This window comes from Phoxinus phoxinus, assembly GCF_949152265.1.
Source record: "Phoxinus phoxinus genome assembly, chromosome: 19".
NCBI classification, from domain to species: Eukaryota; Metazoa; Chordata; class Actinopteri; order Cypriniformes; family Leuciscidae; genus Phoxinus; species Phoxinus phoxinus.
Genome location: NC_136894.1, coordinates 21,211,999 through 21,234,896, shown reverse-complemented (window position 1 = coordinate 21,234,896; position 22,898 = coordinate 21,211,999). Strand labels below are relative to the sequence as shown.

Genomic DNA, 22,898 nt, shown 5'->3' with positions numbered 1-22,898 from the left:
CACGCAGCCTGTAGCCTATAGTAGGCTATACTGTATGTTGTGTTTTGTACGCGCTCGCGTTGCGCGTGCACCCTAGACGCAACAGGCGGACTATAGAGTGCGCGTGCAGTTCAGTTCACACATAAATTCCTAGCTGAGAAAAGGAGGACAGCTTTTGGAAATTGTCACGATTCACTAAGTGTTTTAAAAATCAAACATTTCCAGTGGATTTTTTTTTTTTACCAAGTGGAGAGGATCCAAATGTTTTCTTCAAATATATTTGTTTGACCAGCAATTTATACTTTTTGTGCGGGTTAACGGAAAATTGGACGAAAATAGTCGTCGTGAAACTGTACAGACGGCGTCTTCCTAATTATAACACGAGCTCGCGGTCAGTAACTGTATCTCGAGGGTCAACGGCGCGCTATGCGGACCCAGCCTCGCGCCACTACTGGACTCTGACAACTTCCCTGCGTCCACTGGAACAGAACAACGCACGAAAGTTCAACTTTGCAAACCAATAAGGTAAAGTAGCCTCTGAAAACTACATTACAGTTAACAGTGAACCACTAGTCTATATTGTGTTTAGATGGCTATAAGACTACTTCATTGGTTTGCGTTGCAGCTGGACACTGTTGGTGATTGTCAATGACAGGACGGTAGTAGCCTTAAATGTAGCCTTAAAAAAGCCTGGTCTTTTACACCTCTTCGAATGACAGAGTTTCGTATAGTATCTGGATTCAGAAATCATTCTAATATGCTGATCTAATATGCTGATATTACTCAGTTATTATCAATGTTGGAAAAAGTTGTTCTTCTTAATATTTTTTTGGAACCTGTGATACTTTTTCAGGATTCATTGATCATTGATGAATAACAAGTTAAAAAGAACAGCATTTATTCAATAGATACAACTTCAAAATATTTTCTTACAATATAAATATGTACCATAACTTTCTATTAATTTAACACATCCTTGCTGCTGATTAAAAGTATTAATTTATATTAAAAATATAATACAATACTGACCCCAAACTTTTGAATGGTAGTGTATTTTGTTACAAAAGATTTCCATTTTAAACTAATTCTGTTCTTTTTTTTCATATAAGAATCCTGAAAAAGGTATCACAGGTAATTAAAAAAAAATACTAAGCAGCACATCTGTTTCCAACATTGATAATAAATCAGCATATTAGGATGATTTCTGAAGTCATGTGACAATGAAGACTGATACAATTTTCAGCTTTAAAAATATTTTAATTTGTAATAATATTTCACAATATTTCAGTCTTTTCTGTATTTTTGATTAAATAAATGCAGGCTTGATAAACATAATTTTTGAATTTTCTTTCAAAAATATAAAAAATAGTAATGTTTCCAAACTTTTGACCGGTGAATTATGATTACAAACAAATCCAAATCATACCAAATCCAAAAAGAATACAAATCATTCACAAGTGTTATATTAACACTGGCCAGATATTATACAGCATGTCTCTGTTCTTTTCCCACATGGGTGGACCAGCTGTGTGTCAACATCATGGGAAAGCTGTTAATGGGACTCTAGAGAGAGAGAGAGATGGAGAGAGATAAAGAGAGATAGAGAGTTGTTAAGAGTGCTGGATGAAATGTAAACCACAATATCTTGGACAATCATATCATGAAAGAGGCCAAATAATGAATAGCTGAATTCTTCATGTGACTCTTAAACAATGTTGGGATTTGACCTATTAATGATCAACAAACATGTTTTGAACATTAATTTGACATTAGAGTTCCCCCAATCCTTCAACTTGTCCTTTTGTGCTTCCATAGAGCAATAGAACAAAAACACAATGTTTCTCTTTTTTGGCAAGAATAAACATTCCTGGAAATTAACATATTAACTAAATTCTTTCTACATTTCTCAGCTGTGTTTAGCATGTTTCTCTTTCTCACACTATAGCTCTGATTGGCTGTTTGGCTCGCCAGAAGTTGGGCAGCTTTTTTTCCTCAAACAACAGAATCCATTGTTATCCAGCTCTTGATAAGGTTCCACTTCACTCTGATCTGAGATCATTTTCATGCCTATTCCTTTTAAAGGACAAGTTCAGTGTTTTATATGTGAAAGATAGCCCTAGTTCAGGGTTAAATGCAGATTCTAAAAAAGATGATCTTTGGAACCTCTTACGGCCCATTGTGGAAGCAGGAGGTTGGTTTTCCTAAAAGAGTAGGGAGGGTTCCTGTTGGGTGAATCTTGTGATGGACACACTTCCTGCCAAGAAGAACATGTAGATGACTCATGAAGAGAGAGGGGAATGTGGGGGAGATCGTTTTGTCATGTCGAAACCACCATGAAATTCTTTAACACTTGTGTTTAGCTGGAGCTTTAACTGTAAATTAGCATTTTCAAATTGCATTAATTGAATCATTGTATTACAAACATTTTTTTTGATATAATATTAAATTAAATATCTGTTTGAAAAGAGGTTAAATGTGGTCCGGTAGGTAAGGGTCACAGATACTGTAACTGTATGTGCTTTGCTTTAATATGTGACTGTTTTTCAGGTTCCTAAGCAATGCCTGTCCCTCCTCCACCACCTCCCCCAGCACCACCACCCCCACCTCCACCTGCTGCAGCTCCTGCACAAGTGAGATCCACACACACACGCACACACGCACACACACACACACACACACACACACACACACACACACACACACACACACACACACGCACACACACACACACACACACACACACACACACTCATATACCTGTTAATGTAATACAGTTCACCAGACTCAAAACATTCTGTATATAATAGCTCTATTTTTTTTCTCCATCTGTGTGTTGCTTTCTCTCTCTGTCTGTCATTCTCTTTGTAACCGTCACCCAGTTCCTCCTAGCAACCACCTGGCCAGATTTGAATTATTAATTAGAGATAAAATTACACACACATGGATATACAGCACAGGTGTCACATGGTCAGATTTGACTTTCTTGTTTAATGCATGCGCACACTAATGACATTTTTGAACAATTTAAAAAGCACATTTGAAACCAACATTAATGGGAAAGTTCCCCCTAAAAGTAAAAATTGTGACTCACCCATATTGTTTGCTCACCCAAATGTTGTTCCGAACCTTGTTTTCTTCTTTGGATCAACAAAGAAGAAATTTAATAAAATATCTCTGTGGTTTTATTTATGTCTATACAGTCAAAGTCAATGGAGTTCAAAACTGTCAGACGCCTTTTGAATCCTGTAGCTTTCTAAGTCATACCCATGTTATGCTGTTTTACATATCATTTAGTCATGCTAGAATTCAGTACATGATTAGATTAGACTTTGTTTCCATGCAGTTTAAGTTTTATTTTGGTGTATCATGGGATACTGTGAAAAACCATAGCAGAGAAAACTAAAGACATATTGGAACTCATTAGAATTGCACAAAATGAATTAAGTTGTGACTTTTCCACTCTTTCTTTTACAGTCAGACCCTCCTAAAGTCCAGCGTTCTGAGGGAGCAGGTCGCGGTGCACTCCTGTCTGACATTCAGAAGGGAGCGAGGCTGAAGAAGGTCACACAGGTCAAAGACAGAAGCGCACCAGTCTTTGACAGTGAGTTAAAATCAATTTCATTCACAGAAGCTCACTTTTCAATTCAGAATTCTATAACTGATAAGTTAACCGATCAGGTGAAATGAGTCACTTGGCAACAATCTGTCTGTTTGCAAGCATGGGAAATATAAATACTAAACTGATACTATTTAAGGTTCATTTGATTATCTGATTTGGCATATATCTGCTGTATGATGGCAACACTGGAATGTTGTTTATTGGTGTAACCAACCAGAGCTAGGCTACCTGCATTGCATATTCATTTTCAACAGTTGTTGATTTAGGATGAGAGCGTTGTATCAGCATGAGAACCTGTATTAAATTACTCTCTCGTGAAAATTAAACTGAAGGAGTTTGAGAAATAAAGAGTAAGTATGGAGAGAAAACCAGGCGTCAAGGGAAAGTCTGAATGGCTGATAAGTTGTAAGCGCTTATCATTGGCAGAGCTATATTTGAGCTCAAGGTCTATAGCCAGTGGGTTCTCACACTTCAAAGCACGCATGTGCACACACAGACACATAGGTTTTATATCTATATGGAAATGCACTGTGGTAGATAAAGGGCCAAGACCTCAGGAAGTGCTGGAGTGAGGATCACACAGAAACTAGGGGGTGACAGTGCTCCTCGTCTTCCTCTTTATTACAAAGCACAGCGGTATTCTTTATGCTCAGGACATGCCATGCTCAATAAAACAAAAAGTCATTGGTTCACTTCAGCTTGCAATTCCTGTTTTGCAGAGAACACTGAAGGGACAGTGAAACTCATTAGAAATGCACAAAGATAGAATGTTAGCTAAAGTGAATGGAAAATATAGAGATGTTGACATGTGGGAGAAGTTTATTCAGTTGGTTACTTTGAAGGATGACTAAATGCTTGAATGGTAACTTGCCTACACTGTTGTGTATAAAGTGTAATTTCTATAATTAGTATTATTATTATTATCTTGATTGTTGTACTTATTTATTATTTTTTTATATATATTTTATTTTTATTTTTTATTTTATTTGTGTTATGTATAAAGAAAACCAATAAAAACTTCATTTACAAAAAAAAAAAGAAATGCACAAAGGTGCAGTAAGTGATTTCAGAGAAACCCTGTTGAAAATTGAAATCAACACTCAAGCAAACAATTTTGTGAATATTTGATTTCTGTTCTGTGTGTGAGCCTGAAAAAAAAACAGTGTTTGGACATAGTCCTGGCAGTGTAAATATGAGAAAAACAAAGTGGACTAGACCGGTCACCACAACACTTGTTGCCAAATAGAAACAGGAGAGAGAGAGTAAGTGAACGGAACATTTGTAGAAAGACAGATGAATAAGATATTAACAAAGAGGAAAATGCCTGAGAAATATATTTGGCAAAAAAAAAAAGGGTTACGATGAGACAAGAGGACCTGCATTAATATTGGAACAGCTTTCCAATAACATCTCTGAGGAGACGTTAGAGAGAAGGAAGGCCTGAAAACGGAGGTCGGGGTTGCTTTGTTTATATTTGATACGTGAGTAACATTTGTTTTGCTACGGTATGTTTCCAGAACCAAGATATGATATTGTTGTTGTTGAATAAAAGCTGATCCATACTTACGCGAGCAGTCTGATGTTTCCTATGTTGCGTAATGTGTTTGTTATTTTGGGGGAGGGGTGCGTTTCCTTTGGGTAGGGGTGTGTTTGTTTTGGGTGTCATTTTCAAATATCAACAGTGTTTTTCAAAAATCGCTTACTGTACATTTTAAATAAGTTACAAGTTACAACGCTCTCTTTCTTTTAAATTAACGGACAGACCCTCCTAAATTGAACACACACACAAAAAATGTATTGTGATTGTATAATGTACAATATACAATAGATGATAGATCCAGGAACATGTTCTACTTGGTGCAATGGCTGTAAACATATAACGGTGATGTGTGTATTTGCAGAACCTAAAGTGAATAGCGTGGATGACGGTGGAAGAAATGTGTCTGCTGGGAATTCTGCAAACACAGCAGGATCTACTCCATCTGCAGTGGGTCCGACTCTGGGTGGACTGTTTGCCGGAGGATTTCCTGTGCTCAAACCAGTCGGACAAAGAGAGAAACTGCCACCTCACAACCCGGGTATTGAAGTCAGATCTATTTATTGTCATGCTGAATACAGTTTTTCAGTGCTGGAAAATGTTTGAATGACTTTGTTTGTGTTTCAGTGTCTCGTTCCGGCTCTACCGCCAGCCTGAAGCAGCCTCTCTGGAACACTCCATCACAAGGAGATGGTTTCAGAGGAAGCGCCCCGGATCTTTCCCCCTCCCACAGGCCTTTGGAGAGAACCTCCTCACTGTCTAAATCTCGGCCTATTTCCTCATACACAGCTCCACCCTCGCCCTGTCAAACTGCACATCCTACTTTCAAACTATCCTCTACTCCTCCTTCATCGGCCCCTCCTCCACCTCCTCCTCAGGAGCGGCCCAGTAATAGACCACTGCCCACCGGCCCGCCCCCACTCCCTCCTCCTCAAATGGCCAAACCCACTTGGTTACCTGTCCAATCACACTCCATTCCCATGCCCACAACTCCGCCTCCTCCACTGCCTCCCTCGGTTCCTCTGTTCTCACTCCCTGACAGATCATCTGGTGTCTTCTACCCTCCGCCCCCTCCACCATCAGTCCCTCCATCCTCGCTCCCCGACAGGTCATCTGGTGTCTTCTACCCTCCGCCCCCTCCACCACCTCCATCAGTTCCTCCATCTTCGCTCTCTGACAAGTCATCTGGTGTCTTCTACCCACCGCCTCCTCCACCACCTCCATCCTCACACCCTAACCGCTCATCTGGAGTCTTCTACCCACCGCCCCCTTCGCCAGGGCAGTTAGAAATGAAGGACAGTACGTTAGGACCTCCTCCCCCACCACCTCCTCTTCCTGCTTCGTTTGCGTGCAGTCACCCCTCCTCAGCACCTCCTCCGCTACCTCAGAAAGTATCTCCCATGCCTTCACCTACATACAGGCCCAGTGTACCACCTTTGCCACCGTCCTACCCCTGTGGCGCACCCAGTAGGCGCCCCCCTGCAGTGCCACGATTTGCAGGTAGAAGACCTTTGTTGTATATATTTGCAAATATTGTATATAAACACTTTAGTAGGGATGGCTCGATACCACTTATTCATGTTTTCATAATGTAGGGCATACCTGAACCATACACACGCACGCACGCGCACACACACACACACACACACACAAACACACACACACACACACCTCTTAATGCTACATCTGGTAAAGTCTTGATTTTAAAAACTATTACAAATTAGGCTACTATTAATCTACTATTATATGGTCTTCTTTTGAAATGCATGGTGGAGATTTTTAACAGGACAACAGACATGATAGATATTTTGCGCAAAGCTATCATAGTATGAAAGGCTCTAATACAGAGCGGTACAAAAGCGCTTATGTGAATCCCAGATGCATGATGATGCGCTTAAAGCAACTTGGAGTTACGGGCAAGCCTCGCTCCACAATGAAAAGTTCATAAGCACAAAGAGAAGATATATTGTGTGTATTTATAATTTTATTTCAGTAGTTTTTCTGGTGCTGATTGTCATAATGGCCACCGTGAACTTAAATTTAAAGGAGTGGTTAAGTATGATTTCACTTTTCTAACTTTAGGTAGTGTGTAATGTTGCTGTTTGAGCATAAACAACATCTGCAAAGTTACAACGCTCAAAGTTCAAAGCAAAGGAAGATATTTGCTTTTAAAGAAAATGACTACAACAAACGGCTGGTAGGGACTACACGACATTCCTCTGGGTTTAGTGACATCAGCAAGTCTAAAATGTACATAAAAAAGAGGAAAAGTTGTTGTATAAGAGTACATTTGTGCGTCAGCTCAAACTTTAGCATCCATCTTTTCACATGCAATAGAAAGTCACTCTGTGTGCATCTCACAACAGTTCCTATACAAGTGATTTATAGATTACCACAGTATCCTAATTGAAGATAGTTAACTCCACATCAGCAACACAAATTCATCAACTAACCTTTCAGAGACGTCCTGTTGCATTCTACATGTTGTCACTTCTTCTTGAGTCTCTCCATCTTTGTCTGACTCCGTTTTAACCAAGAGGGTAATCCATCCGCCAGAAACTGAAGCCTCCCCGGGAGCTGCCATTGTAGCAGAACTTCACCTGCTGTTAGCATTCCATTGACCCCCATTCATTTTGGCGTCACTTTGACAGCAAATAACTTTACATCTGAGACGTTTAAAGACTCCATTTGTCCATTGTTTATTTCTAAAGAAACACGAAAATGTATAAAAGGCTCCATTACCTTGTATCTTACGTTATGGCCCCGTAGAAGCAGTTTTTATAAAAATAGGCTAACGATTGCGTCATAACCACGCAACTCTGTCGCACTCACACAAGTCGAGAAATTACCGTATAGACAGGCAGAGAAGCTCGCAGGCAATCGGGGGGACGTGGAGGCATAAAGTCTGATAAAGTCAAGGGAGAAGCCCATAGAGAGTGTTAAAGTTGATCCTGCTGCTAGCTCATGGACAGCTAATGCTCACGCTCTCCGTCTCTGTGAGATTCGGAAGGGAATGATTCAGATTTCTCTCGGCACAGCTACTAGAAGACCTACAGCTGTCAGACAGGTTGCTCACGTCACATCTACGTCGTCAAGCTCAGTTTGAGCCTGCGCAGTTCGCCCAGACATCAGGAAGTGAGTGCTTCTAATTGACTTCACTTTTCTCCGTTGAAACCTATGGGGTGTCCAGTTTTTATGGTTTTAACAGTTTCTGTCATTTTAGTGTGTCTGCGTGAGGTAATCGCAGCTGCTAACACACATGAGCTCTTGAAACCCCGCCCTCTGCAGCAGCTCATTTGCATTTAAAGGGCCAGGCACAAAACAGTGCGTTTTTGCAAACCCTCAAAAAGTGACAACTTTAACATGCTATATAAAAATATTTGTGGGGTATTTTGAGCTAAATCTTCACACACACACTCTGGGGACATCAGAGAGTTATTTTACATCTTGTGAAAATGGCATTTTACCACCCCTTTAACAATGTAATATACTACTGTCGGTTCCTCAAAATAAACAAATGTTATGGCTTCGTAATACTCAAAATATAGTGCACTAAACCTTCAGTAACAACCATGGCACAGTATCGCATTTCGATTGTTCCTGTGCAGACCGATACTTGATCCAGCAAAAAAGTTCCGTATCGGCCCGATACCGATACTGAGTGTCGGATTGCCACATCCCTTTTCATAAGTTTGGTGTCAGTAAGATTTTTTAATTTCAGTAAAAATATAAAATAAAGAGACATTTAAATGCCCTTAAAACAAGAGAAATCTATGCTAAGAAGTACAATTGCATAAGATTATAACACATGTTGTTCAGAGAAAGTATATTTTAAGGATATATATATATCTATTAATACATTAATTTACATTACAATTTTATTTAATGTTGGCTTTTGATTGTTAGGAATATTTGTAAGAAAAAAACGTACAAAAGTACAGTAAAAACAGTAATATTGTGAAAATAAAATATTATTTTAGTATATTTTAAAATGTTATTAATCCTTTCATGGCAAAGCTGAATTTGAAATTATTCCAAACATTTGAACAGTAGTCTATTTGCAAATAATGTATATAAAAATGTATATAATGTAAAAAACAACAAAAAACTAAACTGAAAACCTAAGTGAAATTAATTAGGTATTCATTTATCAATATTTTTGGATCGACAGGTGCTCCACGGATGGCTCCACCCCCTGCTCCCCCGGCTCGCTCTCCTAACACTGAACTCTCTATTAGGACTCCGCCCCCTCCTCCTCTCCCACTGTCGGCTCCACCCAGCTCAATGCGCAACGGACACCTGCACAGTTTAGGTGAGACTACAGGTCGGCATTAATGATGAAGCTAAAGGCCTATGGGCCATTACCTTCTGATGAACAGCAACAAGCAGTTGGAAATGAACTACAGAGTCAATATGATTAGCTAATTGTATGTTTGTGATCACCTGCAAACCAATTCGATTTAACATGGCATTTCTGTTTTGTTTGTTCAACTCACAGAAGTCTCTTTGTCTACTTTTCAGATGACTTTGAATCAAAGTTTCACTTCCATCCGATAGAGGACTTCCCCCCTCCTGAAGAGTTCAGGCCCTTCCCACGTACTTACCCCAGCAAGGAGAACAGAGGTACAACAAACTCTTTGTGTGTGAGAGTGTATGTGAAGAAAGGTGAAGTCTCTTCAATGACAGTGCTTACAATGTTGCCTCTGTTCATTTAGACAGGCTTGAGGCAGATTATCTTTTTATATATATATACAATTGAAAAAACGGGTGATATAAGCTGGATGTTTTCATAACAAAGTCCAGAATATATTTACTTGTAGTATTAATGTGTTTCAATTGGCCTGCAAAATGTGCATATTAAAACACAATAGCTATGTTTCCATCCACCTTATTTTATGCACCTTAAAAAATTACATTCTAATATATATTTAAAAAGAAAACAATTATTTAAAATTGTAATAATATTTAAGTTATATATTTCTGTTTTTAATGTCATTTAATAATGTAAATGTTGATCAATTATATGCAGGGAGCACAAGATACTTCTTTCATAAACATTTAAAACATTACACTAATAGTGTAAATTGTAAGTCTCTGTTTGAATGCAAATTGCTTGTTTCTTATTTCTTATTGTTATTATCAGATTCAATTATCAGATTCAAAAGTTGAAACAATTGTGCATACAAAAATAGTTTTTTTCAGTTCCTAAGTTGATTGTTTTTTATTTAAAAATACAGAAACGACCCGTCTCATTGAAATTGAACTATTTCTGTTTTGTTTTCACAGTCAACCCACAACCTCCTGCTATGAGGACTCATTTAAGATGAAATATGAAGCTTGGTGCTAACCTTTATCAGGGCATTTTTAAAGCATCATTTTCATGGTAAAGGAAGAACAGCAGCCAAATCTGTAGGTAACATCAACTCGCGTTACCTGTGAAAACATTTCAGTTTGACGTAAAACAAGTCATCCACATTTCAAGAATGAGTTTCCCTATTACAGCTGCAGCCCTGTTAAAACCTCTGATTCTTATTGAAAATTGTTTACCTGTCTTATTAATCTTCTTCATCCAACAATAAGTGCTTTAACATTTAATGTATCTGGAACAAATGTGTTGTCATAATAATTCCTATTAATTTTGCTTATCATACCTGAAAAGGCTTTTATTAATTATCCAATCAGCTGTCGACGTACACTGAATGGAGTAAAAGGGCAAATTAATAACTACTAATAGAATAAAAAATTGTAAAAGGTTAAATCATGGTGTAACAAAATAAAGCAAAAGGAAAAAGTGTTGAATCTGTGCATACAGATTTAAGAAATCTCACTGACGTACGGTTTTAAAAAAAGGCCATCTGTTTTTTGTTCACCAGTAAAAGTGAAACAGTGTGTTTTAGGCATAAGGTGGTCAGAATTAATGGTTGAAATTGATGAAACTATAGATGGAATAGTACGTAAATGGAATTAATCTGCTAAAACTAACACGTGTTTTTATTTCTTGTGGCTGCTGGAGCCCTATGTAACCGAGTCTTCATCAAATCAAGACTTTCTGAAACACCAAAGAAAAAAATACGCCTTTCCCTCAATCTATATATTTTTTGTCTTTTTTCTTTTTTCCATCTACCTGTATTTGAAATCTTTGCCAGTATGAAACATTGTATTAAAGCTCTGAATCTGAAGGAGGAAGATGGGAAACACTAGGAAACAGTGCCACCCACTGGACATGCTTGCAATTTATTGCTCTGACTGAATAAATTATTAACCCAAGTAAACATTACAAGACATATTTTTTTTTCTGTGAAAAAGGATCAAGCAGAGAATTATTAGGTATCAATTCATAAAAGTCTGGACACATCTCAATAAATTAAAAAATAATAATAAATATAACGAATACCTGCTTTTACAATACATGCTTTACAAGGCATGAACCATTGAAATACTGCTTAGTCTGTTGTTCCATGAGAATAGTGAACATGTTACATGTATGGAAACATGCACAAACTTAATCATGCATTTGCAATACCAAACAAATAAATAAGTTTCATATAAACATATTATACATTCATTTAAATAGTCCAAACTTTAAACATTTATCCCCCGCTCAGCTGCCATTAAAACATCAAAGAACATGTGCTGCAAATAGTCCAGTACCCACTGAGTTGTACTCTATAGTGTGTGTGTGTGTGTGTGTTTGTGTGTGTGTGTGTGTGTGTGTGTGTGTGTGTGTGTGTGTGTGTGTGTGTCTAGATGAGAATGAAGGAGGCAAGGGAGACAGAAAAAGCCAAATCCTCTCAGATCATCGCTAAATACTGTTGATCTCAGCAGACTCTCTCTCTCACATCTGTGTGTGTGTCCGTGTGAAACTTTTGTAGGCCTCAGGTCCTGTATTTACAGCCGGTTGAGTCGATGAAACAGGAGTCGGTGCACCTGAGCTGCCCAAAGGTGCTATGTGTACAAAAAGATAGAGACGTTAATTATATTGGGTGTTGACATGAAATACTTGTGGGTAGTTGGCATGTCCAGAGGGGTGAAATGCTGTACTCCTCTTAAAACTACTACCCCGGACCATTTAAACAGTGAAAACGTAAAAGATGATTAAAATGTCATTTCAAATAAATAACTAATTTCAGCTTAAAATCTGTTGATTGCAAAAAGTCTACCCAATATGCATGTGCAATTGTGTATGTGTTGTATGCATACCCTGGCAAATATGATTTGCAGGTCTGGTAGCCGAAGTCTTTCCCATCACACTCCTCCACACCCTCATTACGATATCCATCACCACAGTATGCCTTCTTACAGCCTACTCACGAGACGGAGATAAAGAACAGGAAAGAGACAGAAGTGGTCAAGTGGAGTGCATGAAGAAATAAGACGCACTCAAAAATTATGGTGCTGCTTTTCTGTGTAAAATGTAAGCTATCTACACACTTTCGAAACAAGATAAATATAATACGGCTAATTCATTTTATGTTGAGGCATATTCATTATTAGCTACAGTATGTGACGGTTTCTAGGATCACGTGACTCACCTACGCAGTCGTCCGTAACAACCTTGTTTCCGTCGTCGCATTCCTCCCCGTTGAGTTCCTGCAGCTCTCCATCCCCACAGACTCCATTCCCATCCCTCATCCTCTCTGTCGCCTGGAGTGGCATCAGCTGGAATACAAACAAAAAAGCTCCTATTCCCGAAATGTTTCATGGCATTGTATTCAAAACAAGTCCTATACCTGAATGGGCTCCCATCCATTTTTATCTTTGAAGTAAAGAGACCTCTGATCCTTTCTGAAGGCGAGTGCGTTCTCTTCGTGGAGACCTTTTAGCTCTTCCTCACTGCTCACAACGAATATCTGACCAGGAAGATCAGGAAACACAAACTGATGAAGAAGCAGATGTAAAGAGTGAACGAACAGGCATATTGATTCCATTAGAAACAAGCCAAATGTGTGTGTAGGAGCAAATGTACAATGATAATAAAACCCGAAATCATCTGGAGCTCCTCGCAATGAAAACTGCTCAATTGAGGGACTAAATACTGTCTTGATAAAAATCTAAAAAAATGTTCTTCAAAGGGTTTCTATAAGGACTAGGTGTAGTAGGGTTAGTAATTCACGTAAAGACAACATGAAATTAACCGTTACATTACACGTTTCTGGTCATATTGTGAACGAATCATCCATGCATTTTTTTCCAAAGAAAAAATGGTTTGTCTTCGTCATTTTTAAGCAAAATATAATAACTCCTTTTAGCAAATTTGCATTTAGTCGGGTTTCATTCTTGTATGTAGCGACCACTTCTGAATGGATAAAATCAAGTTTCTTACTGAATATCTTTAACCTTAAGAAGTAAATGGAAAGTCCTCAGCATGAAAAAATCATTTGCGGGTTTGTATGGCTTACCACTGGAACTTTGTTATATTTGTTACGGTGTTGTAATGGGGCACTGGCTGGACTGAGAGAAGGCAAGCTGCAGTCACAGACTCCAGGAGGACCGGGAAATCCCTTCTCACCTTTTTCTCCAACTACAAACAGCCCTGTATATCATGAGATGCCAACAAACAAAAGAAAATTGATCAGACATTAATTTTTATGAACATTGTGAACATTTTTATGAACATTTTATGAACATGAACATTAATCTAGAGCAGTAATGCACTGATAAACTTATTAAAATCTCTGCTGAAAAGACCTGTATGTTTGTTGATCACAAATAATTAAATAATAGTGTGTGTGTGTGTGTGTGTGTGTGAGCATTAATGTTATGTCACCTGATGCAGGTACCCCAGGAGGTCCCGGGTGGCCCTGAGGTCCAGGCGGACCAATGGGACCCACTGGCCCTTGAAACCCTTTTTCTCCATCAGGCCCCTATGTCAATAAGATTTTTAAAAAATGTTTTTGAGAGAAATCTCTCATGCTCACCAAATCAATGTCAATAAGATTTAAAAAAAAATTTTTTTGAGAGAAATCTCTCATGCTCACCAAATCTGCTTTTATTTTATACAGTAGACATACAGTAAAACAGTTTTAACATTTTAACACATGGCAAAGCTGAATTTTCAGCATTATTACTCCAGTCTTCAGTGTCACATGATCCATCAGAAATCATTCGAATGTGCTGATTTGGTGCTCAAGAAACATTTCTTATTATTATCAATGCTGAAAACAGTTGAGCAGCTTAACATTTTGTAGAATTAATTTAATAGTTTAACAGAAAGTGCAGCATTTATTTGAAATATAAATCTTTTGTAACAATGTACAAGTAGGCTATTTACTGTCACTTTTGATCAATTTAATGCATTCTTGCTGAAAGAAAATATTTATATATATATATATAAAAAAACAAAAAAACAGACCCCAAACTTTTAACTGGTAGTATACAAAAAAAGTCATCAAGCTTGCTGGTGTTGAAATGACATTCAAGTCTGAGGCCTGGTAGTGATCTAAGGAACAATAAAAGTCGGAATCTAAGGCCTATGGTAACAGTCCAGGTATTTCCCAGCAGTTAGTAAAGACATTCCCAGGAAGTGCCTATCCACAGTGTAATACAAGAGCTCGGAAACACGATCGGCAGGGCTGGACTCAACATCAGAGGCCCTGTTGGTCCAAATCCAGCTACCAGCATGATGAGATTTTCAGCTTCTCAGGTTACTTACGAAATGACACACTCACTCACAGACTGACCTGCTGACTGAGGCAGACAGGGTAACTGTGCGCATGAGGGGTTTTAAATATGTCTGAAGCTTCTTCAGGCAATAATCCACTACCGTATTAAGGTCTCAATATCTAAAAACAAACTAGAGGAGATCTGATGCGGTGTCGAATGCTGTGTGGGTCCTCACCTGTTTGCCTCTCTTGCCTGGTCGTCCTGTAGGGCCACGCTTCCCTGAGACGCCAGGCTCACCCTTGGGTCCCATTTCACCCTGGGGGAGTGACGAGGAGGGGGAGGTTCAGAGAGAAGGAGCGAGTCAGATCAGTGACATCCAAAACATATTAGCGTTACATATATCACATTGATTTTAATGATTAAAATGTCAAATCATACCTTCTGCCCCAGCATCCCAGGCAGTCCATTTGCTCCCTAAAGAGAGCAGACCAGATACACCCGTGAATATGAGTTTAAGTTTAATAGGCAAGCCAGTAAGAGCTGTGCGTTTAACCCTCAATCCCCTGGCCTCAAGAGGTGCACTAGACGAGACTGACGCTAGAGACTGATGGGACAGCAGTCTTTGGTGTCCTTGTATGCCGGTTAAAATCCAACTCGGAGTGGGTTGAGTAGGACCGGTTTCATTTGGTGCCGTGACCTGGATACGAGTGAGGTTTAGGGGGGTGAGGATAATGGAGGTAAGCTAGTAAGAGCTGTGCATGTAAACCTCACTCCTCTGCCACAAAAGGTGTGCTAATTGATGCTAGAGACACCGGTTTGAACCTTGCTTGGAGTGGGTTGAGTGGGACGGAAAGGTTACATTTGGTTACATAACATTCCAAAAGGTTATATTTGGTGGCTTGACCCGGATGGGAGTGAGGTTTAGCAGGGTCAGTGTAGCGAAGGCAAGATAGTAAGAGCTGTGCGTGTAAACCTCACTCCCCTGCTAGCCGGAGACGCCAGTTCGAATCTTGCTCGGATCAGGCTGAGGGTGACAGATTACATTTGGTGCCGTGACCCGGGTGGGAGTGAGGTTTAGCGGGGGTGAGTGTAACAAAGAAAAGATTGTAAGAGCTGTGCGTGTGAACCTCACTCCCCTGCTCCAAGAGGCGCGCTAGCCGGTGCCGGTGGGTGCCGGTTTGAATCTTGCTTGGAGTGGGTTGGGTGGGACGGTTAGATTTGGTGCCAAGAACCAGATAGTAAGAGCTGTGCGTGTAAACCTCACTCCCCTGGCTCAAGAAGTGCGCTAGAGACTGCGGTCTTTAGTGTCCTTGTTAGCATGCCCGCCTCATATGCTGGAGACGCCGGTTCGAAATCCCACTCAGAGCGGGTTAAATAGGACCGTTTAGATATGTTTAAACTTAGATTCTATATATTAATTTTGAACAGAGAAAATCTATCTTACATATATGTGATATAGGAGCTGCCGATTACTACAGTATCTGGGTGATTCCCAGTGTATTCTCAGTGCTTTAGAGTTTTGCTATTTGGTTGCTAGTGTGATCTAGATGGTTGCCAGGGGGTTGTTGGTGTGTTTAAAATGTTTTTGCATGTTTCTCATTGCTTCTTTTGTTGGTAGGATGTTTTGAGAAATTGCAAGGTGATTGAAAGCATGTTATAAGTCTTTTTTATGTGTTGCTATGTGGTTGCTAGGGTTTTTTAGGTGGTTGCTAGGTGGTTACTAGCATGTTGTAAGCATGTTGCTATGGGGTTGCTAGGGTGTTTTGGGTGGTTCCTCTTGTATTCTAAGTGTTTTAGAGGTTGATGTTCAAAATCATTTTGCTCTTTGGTTTCTAAGATATTCTGAGTGATTTCTAGGTGGTCTCAAGTGTGTTGTAAGCATTTGCTTGTAAGTGTTGCTATGTAGTTGCCAGGGTGTTCTGGTTGGTTGCTAAAATGTTGCTAGGGTGTCCTGGTGTGGTTCCTATATGGTTGCTACTGTGTTCTAAGTGTTTAACAGTGTTATTATTTCATTGCTATGGTGTTGTAGATGGTTGTTATGTTAATGTAGATGATATCATGTTGCTATTTTGTTGCTATGGGGTTGCTAGGGTGTTCTGGGTGGTTGCTAGCACATTGTAAGTGTTTTAACATGTTGCTAATGGGTTGCTGGGTGGTTCCTCTTGAATTAGAAGTGTTTTAGAGGTTGATGTGGTAGCATGTTTCTATTTTGTTGCTATTTTCTGTGCAGTCGCTAGGTGTGTTTTAAATATTTGACCATGCTGCTGTTTTGCTGCTAGGATGTTCTAGGGTAGTTGCAAGGTGGTTGCTAGTGCGTTGCTATTTGGTTGTTAGTGGTTGCTAGGTGGTTTTGAGTATGTTTATACATTTTAATTTGTTTCTATTTTGTTGCTAGGGGAAACACAGTTAATAAGAAAATGTTTTGATTGCATCGTTACATTCTAACCTTGTCTCCTTTTGGAGCTGCAGGCCCAAAATCCCCCCGTGCTCCCTGAAACCATAAGAATAAGTTCAGAGAAGTAAGTACAGTCAGTTAGAGTATAGTTCTATATTGTACAAAGGTAAAGAAACATTTTATTTGAGTTTAACAGACATACTGTACCTTCTCACCCTTGTAGCCTGACAAGCCCTAATGGGACAAAGAAGACAATTATTATTTCCCTGTTGGTTCTTTTCTCAATGATAGGTGAGAATGAAAAAACATGAAAAGATGTTTCTGTAATAACCAAAAAAGCACAAAAATAATAAGACGCCATTCCTTCTACTGTACACCAGTTAAACCTGAAGAACTTGACTTACTTTAGGTCCGGCTGGTCCCTTCATTCCTGGCATTCCCATTAGTCCTGGGTCTCCTTTCTCTCCCTGCCAATAAGGTCATATAAACAGTCAGGGGCTCTAATGAGATATTTATTGACACCACTTAGTTTTACTTTAGTCAGAAAACTAAAGTAATAGAAACAGTAATCGATCACTAAACCATGGTTAATTTTCCTAAGGAGCGGTGAACCGTCTTACAAAAGCAAGAGCACAAAAGCAACAGAAAACAAGCTGTTCTCCATAGAATGTTGGAGTTATAATGTTCAGGAACAGTGTTTACAATAAATTTTAGCCACTTTAATTTTGTCAGCCTTAGGAAGGTCAAACAAATGAGTTATGGAAACATTGTGGGAAAAAACAGTGTCTCTTTGACATAGCGATAACACTGTCTTCTCTAATGCAGCTCAACCAGGCCTCGTCCCTTTTTTACGTATTCTGTGGCCAAGGATTATTTAAATTAGTAACACTGTGACTTCATAAGATCCGGGAAAACCGCGTTGTAGCCCAAAAAACGAGCCATTCGTTGTAGTTCTTGAAAAGGGCATTCTATAAAATAATCTCCCTTGGGAGTGGACTTTGAGCTTTGTAACTATACAGATCTTTTTTAGGCTCAAACAGCAACATTACAGACTAACTAAAGTTGAAAAAGTGGAAAAGCTCTGTTCTTTCTTGTTTCTTTTGTTCAGATATTCATACAGCTAAATATTTTGGGGGCCATGAAAGTTTTGTGAAACTTTTTTTAAAAGCACTGGATGGAAAAGAGTTAATCTTAGACCTAGCTGTGGTTACTGTGATACATGTATTAGCAGTAATGTTGAAATGCAGACACTCCAAAGGAAACTGTGATAACAGATATGTTGTCATTTGAATTAGGTTATCACATGTATGGCTTGATTACATTGGTCAGTTGGAGTGCGGAGGCAAAACTCACCCACCTTAGGTCCCTCTGGGCCGAGCAGCCCTGCAGCGCCTGGTTTCCCTGGCAGACCTGGACGCCCAGTACGACCCTGCAAAGACAAAGGGAAGAAATAGTTGTGTGCTAGTTTGCTTTAATACACCCAGCGCAACCACAACCCAACCAGATCTGGCAGTGTGGCTGAAGTGCTGAGTGTACAGAGCCGCTTTAATCAAACACAAACCATCTACTCAGCATCCCTGCCTCTCCGCAGTCCTCCTAATTCCTTTAAAACATCCGCCTATCTAATCTTTCTGCTTCTTTTTGAATGCCTTCCAGGTTCTTTACTCAAACACTCTTTCTCTTGCTTTTAACACTATTCTATCTCTATCCCCTCTGTAATGTCGTTTTATTTTATTTTACTTTAACAATCTGAGAATCCTTAAAATAAAATACTTTACTTGAGAAGTAAAATTGTGTAAAATAATAAATTAATAGGCGATAAGAGGTTGTGCGTTTCATGGGTAAGGGGTTTTCTTAGCATAACGCGAAGCCTTTACCCATTGTAAAATCAGTGTAACGCTCAGACATATGTAACATAAGTTATAAAAACGTCAGTAACTGCATTATGGTAAAGTGCACCAATGTTCATATTTATTAGACAGTAGGAATTTAGTTAGTACGAAATTCATTAGTTTTATTCAGCACTGATGCATTAAATTGATCAGAAGTGTACAAGACTTTCATTTCATAGTTCACTAGTTAAAAAAAGAAAGAAAGAAAAAAGAGAAATATAAAAGCACAAATGTTTTCAACATTAATAATACATTATTCTTGAAAACCAAATCAGTATTAGAATAATTTCAGGATGACTGAAATTGCTGCTGAAGATTAAGGTTGGCCCTCACAGGAATAAATTACATTTTAAATATATTCAAATAGAAAACAGTTAATTTGCATAATATTAAAAGGTCACAATATTACTACTGTCAAGTCTTATGCAGTCTTGGTGAGCAGAAGACACTTTTTTTTTTTAAACAGAAAAAGATACTTTTTCTCACAAATTTTCCTAACAAAACAAAAAAAGCCAACAATTAACAAAAATTTTATTAAAATTAATTAATACATATATTCTTAAAGATATAATCTCTCGGAGCAATTGTGCTTCTCATGTAAATTACTTTTCATTATTCATTATATGAATTCGTATTTATATTGGAAATCAAAATCAAAACACTTATTAAGATTAAAAATATGTTTGCCATCTCCCATAAATCATCCTGTGTTCCAAACTCCTTCCCCTCTTTTTGCTTGAGGTGCTTGAGTTCAGTGCAATTAAATAGCTGTGTGTGTTTAGACTGAGAGCAGCAGTGCAGGACTGAGATTAATGTCTGAGTTCAGCACTAAGTGATATTACAGGGCAGAACTGCAGTCGACTGCAGCCAATCAAACAGCAGCCTGTAAAACTATTACATGCACCAAGAGAGCATGTCATAAACAGCGTAAAGGACTGCAAAATGCAACCTGTCTCATCATAAACAAACATTTATATCAAAGAAAGAAGCTGTGAACCAAGACTTCTGCTCCATATGTGCTCTATGAAGATTGGAAGACATCCGTGACTTTTTATCATTACTGGTGGTATCCATGCATCTGGCACAAATATAGTACTTCAGGAGATCAAAGATGAGAATCTGACCTTTGAGCCTGGTCGTCCTATGTCACCCTAAAGTGAAAAGAAAGAGCAATTCATTTAGTTTCATAATAGATTTCACAACTAACAGACCCTGAAGCAACTGGTTTCTCTTAAAGGTGCAGTACGTTTTTTGAAAAGCAATTTTTGAACAAAAAACGCTGTTGAAAGTGGATCTGACCGAGCACCACAACAAACTTGTAGCCAATCAGCAGTAGGGGGCGTGTCCACTCGTGATGGGGGAGGAGAGAGGGAGATTTGAAGAAAGACTGTTGAAAGAGAGATGGCTGAGAGACTTTACAAAAGAGAAAAACTCAGAGGAATATCACTGGAAAAAGAAGGGTTATGATCAGAGCTTTACGATCCGCGGAACGCGTTAATATTAGGGAAGCTTTCCAGTGCGGCAAAGCCTGAAGGCGGGAAGGCCTGAAAACGGATGCCGAGGTTGCGTTGTTTCTGCTCCATACGTGAGTAACATTGGTTTTGAGTATGTGTTGCTGGCGACTAACAACAAACTCTTGCTTTATTTTGCTTCGCTTCTGTTATGGTAAAGAGACATCCACTCTTGCATTGCATGTTCGTGCATTTTGGGGGCGGAGCAATGAAGGGAGAAGTGTGTTTGTTTGGATTGATTTTAAAAAATCGCAGTGCTCAACAAAGATTCTCAGAAATCGCTTACTGCACCTTTAACCAGATGTTTAACCGTCTCACCTTATCTCCTTTGGGTCCCTCCATCCCTGGGACGCCACTGCGACCCTAAAACAAAGAAAAACCTTTGAATGTATGTATGAGGAGTTGTATTTTGTTCTTCATCTTGTTTAGTTGTCTAGCTAGGGGACTTCAGTACCTTTTCCTGTTCCTTACCTGTGGTCCAATGGGTCCAGGAGGTCCTGGTGGTCCCATCACACAACGTTCCTTCACCTGCTCCTTATCATTCTCCTCTCTCTCTCTTATCCTTTCCGCAGGACTGGGCAAGGCCTTGAAAAACAGATAAATGGTAGATTAACAGACATAATGTGATTTCTTGTGGGCTAGAATTATAATATTGTGTCACTCACAGGCTCTCTTTTCCAGACACCAGGAGGGGGCGGGAAAAAAGGAGGGGGAGGCGGGGCCAGCAAACAACAAGGGTCAAATCTTTTCAAGACATCATATGGATCCCGAGCTAAAGAATAAACCACACGACCAAAAAGACGTCAGAGAAGAATAAAGGATATCAATAATCTTATTGGCAAGCATACCTGGGGTGAAATAGCACTGTGACTTTGGTGCATTAAAGAGCACTTCACCTTCGATATGAAAAATCACCATACCACACAGATCAATGACTTAACAGAGAATGGATCGTATGCATGTATATGTGTATTTATGATGAATGACAACATAGATTTAAACATGAGACTCAAACAAGACTTAATTCCACTTCTGAAATATGAAGCCTGACAAAACCTTTATGTTGAAATATAAGAATTAGTCACATGATACTGACATACTGTATTAATTATTGTAAGCATACATTTTATGAAGGTCATGACAGCGTGCAGCCAGTGCAAATATAGGAATAACAAGCCTTTCAATAGCTTTATTTATAATAATTTTCAGCAATGGGAATCAATTCATGACAGCATATAAAATCTATTTGTATAGGCTAGGTAGAAAATGTACAGTAGGGTCATTAAATTATGTCTAATGGACACACATTTAATATTCCATTTTCAATATTTAATTGCACTGTTTGACCATGTGAATTTCCATTTAAATATTTTGCACAAACTTGTGGCGTTCATATGCAGCTATGTGAATAAAGCAAAAAGGGGGACATAACAAAAATGTAGCCTAATGTATAATGTAAATTGTTAATTTCAACAATTGTTCAGTTCAACATGTATGTATGTATATTATATATATTTGGAAAATAGATGTAAATAGTGTATAAGTATACGTGTATGTAGGATATATAGGCTATATATATATATATATATAATATATAGGCTATATATATATATATATATATAATACACACACTATTTACATCTATTTTCCAAATAAATATGATATAATATATATAGATAATTACATACGTAAGCAAATATAAAACAAACCACACGTTCTCAATATCACAAATTGACAATCACTTACTCGCGCGCACACGCATCCGCGCTCTCAATCTCTCTCATACCTGTAGGAATCGGGAGGATATTATCCAGATTGTACGGTGACGGTGAAAGGAAGGCTGACACAGAGTACAGCAGAAACTGCAGCTGTATCCCAATCCTTCTCATGGCCATGTTCCAATATGAGTGTGTCAAAAATACACAGATCTGAGTCGGTGCACGCCCTCTTACTGCTCAATCCCTCTCCCATCCAGTTTCAAATACCAGCAGCTCTCCCTCTCTCACACCCTATTTTCTGCTGTCTCGGTCTCGTCTGTCAGTGTAGCTGTGTTATTAAGTCGTAAGAATGCTTCCCACGGAGTCAGTGGGAATCTCCAGGCGCGACTGCAGTTACAGTGAGAGATCTGACATCTGATCCACCCTCTCCAGCCCCTCATGCCAAGATTAGACCCCCGTACTATACTTCATTTACCACACGCCAACAAACTGACCAGCTAATGCAGGGCAAGCATGTGATGAACGGCTCTCTTAAATCAATGTGTTTGTAACGCATAGTTTAAGAAAAGAATCATCACTGATCATCACAACATCATTCACGTCCTAAAAACGCACCAGTTGATGACTGTCCACTGTGGAAACTT

General features: G+C 38.9%; 2 protein-coding genes across 3 annotated transcripts; one reads left to right on the top strand and one right to left on the bottom strand.

Annotated features, from left to right (window-relative positions):
- Positions 1-10: 10 nt before the first annotated feature.
- wipf3 (WAS/WASL interacting protein family member 3) lies at positions 11-11,487 on the top strand. Its single transcript, XM_079591314.1, has 8 exons — positions 11-504; positions 2,527-2,609; positions 3,454-3,580; positions 5,500-5,676; positions 5,763-6,635; positions 9,307-9,447; positions 9,657-9,758; positions 10,422-11,487. Exons 2-8 carry the CDS (start codon positions 2,538-2,540, stop codon positions 10,460-10,462), a joined length of 1,533 nt encoding a protein of 510 aa, XP_079447440.1. The 5' UTR covers positions 11-504; positions 2,527-2,537; the 3' UTR covers positions 10,463-11,487.
- Positions 11,488-11,806: 319 nt separating this feature from the next.
- Positions 11,807-22,670, bottom strand: LOC306987222 (uncharacterized protein). 2 transcript variants are annotated; one of them, XM_079591316.1, is made up of 17 exons: positions 22,323-22,670; positions 21,202-21,308; positions 21,008-21,121; positions 20,855-20,899; positions 20,150-20,176; positions 18,491-18,562; positions 17,538-17,600; positions 17,341-17,367; positions 17,185-17,229; positions 15,177-15,212; positions 14,974-15,054; positions 13,903-13,999; positions 13,535-13,668; positions 12,866-12,985; positions 12,668-12,794; positions 12,336-12,438; positions 11,807-12,080 (listed from the first exon to the last, which is right to left on the bottom strand). In XM_079591316.1, the coding sequence occupies exons 1-17, from the start codon at positions 22,429-22,431 to the stop codon at positions 12,011-12,013; spliced, it is 1,377 nt and encodes a 458-aa protein (XP_079447442.1). In that variant the 5' UTR covers positions 22,432-22,670; the 3' UTR covers positions 11,807-12,010. The 2 variants fall into 2 exon arrangements, with proteins under 2 accessions (XP_079447442.1, XP_079447441.1); XM_079591315.1 differs by having other exon boundaries at positions 12,866-13,012; positions 22,323-22,643.
- Positions 22,671-22,898: the final 228 nt, after the last annotated feature.

What these genes read in the sequence shown, in the direction of transcription:
- LOC306987222 (XM_079591315.1), bottom strand. Translation starts at nt 22,431, where the DNA reads ATGGCCATGAGAAGGATTGGGATACAGCTGCAGTTTCTGCTGTACTCT. An exon ending in TAGGACGACCAGGCTCAAAG is followed by an intron (nt 18,563 to 20,149) that starts GTCAGATTCTCA and finishes TTGTCTTTGCAG; the next exon opens with GGTCGTACTGGGCGTCCAGG. An exon ending in CTGGGATGCTGGGGCAGAAG is followed by an intron (nt 15,055 to 15,176) that starts GTATGATTTGAC and finishes TCACTCCCCCAG; the next exon opens with GGTGAAATGGGACCCAAGGG.
- wipf3 (XM_079591314.1), top strand. Translation starts at nt 2,538, where the DNA reads ATGCCTGTCCCTCCTCCACCACCTCCCCCAGCACCACCACCCCCACCT. An exon ending in CTGCTGCAGCTCCTGCACAA is followed by an intron (nt 2,610 to 3,453) that starts GTGAGATCCACA and finishes TTTCTTTTACAG; the next exon opens with TCAGACCCTCCTAAAGTCCA. An exon ending in ACTGCCACCTCACAACCCGG is followed by an intron (nt 5,677 to 5,762) that starts GTATTGAAGTCA and finishes TTTGTGTTTCAG; the next exon opens with TGTCTCGTTCCGGCTCTACC.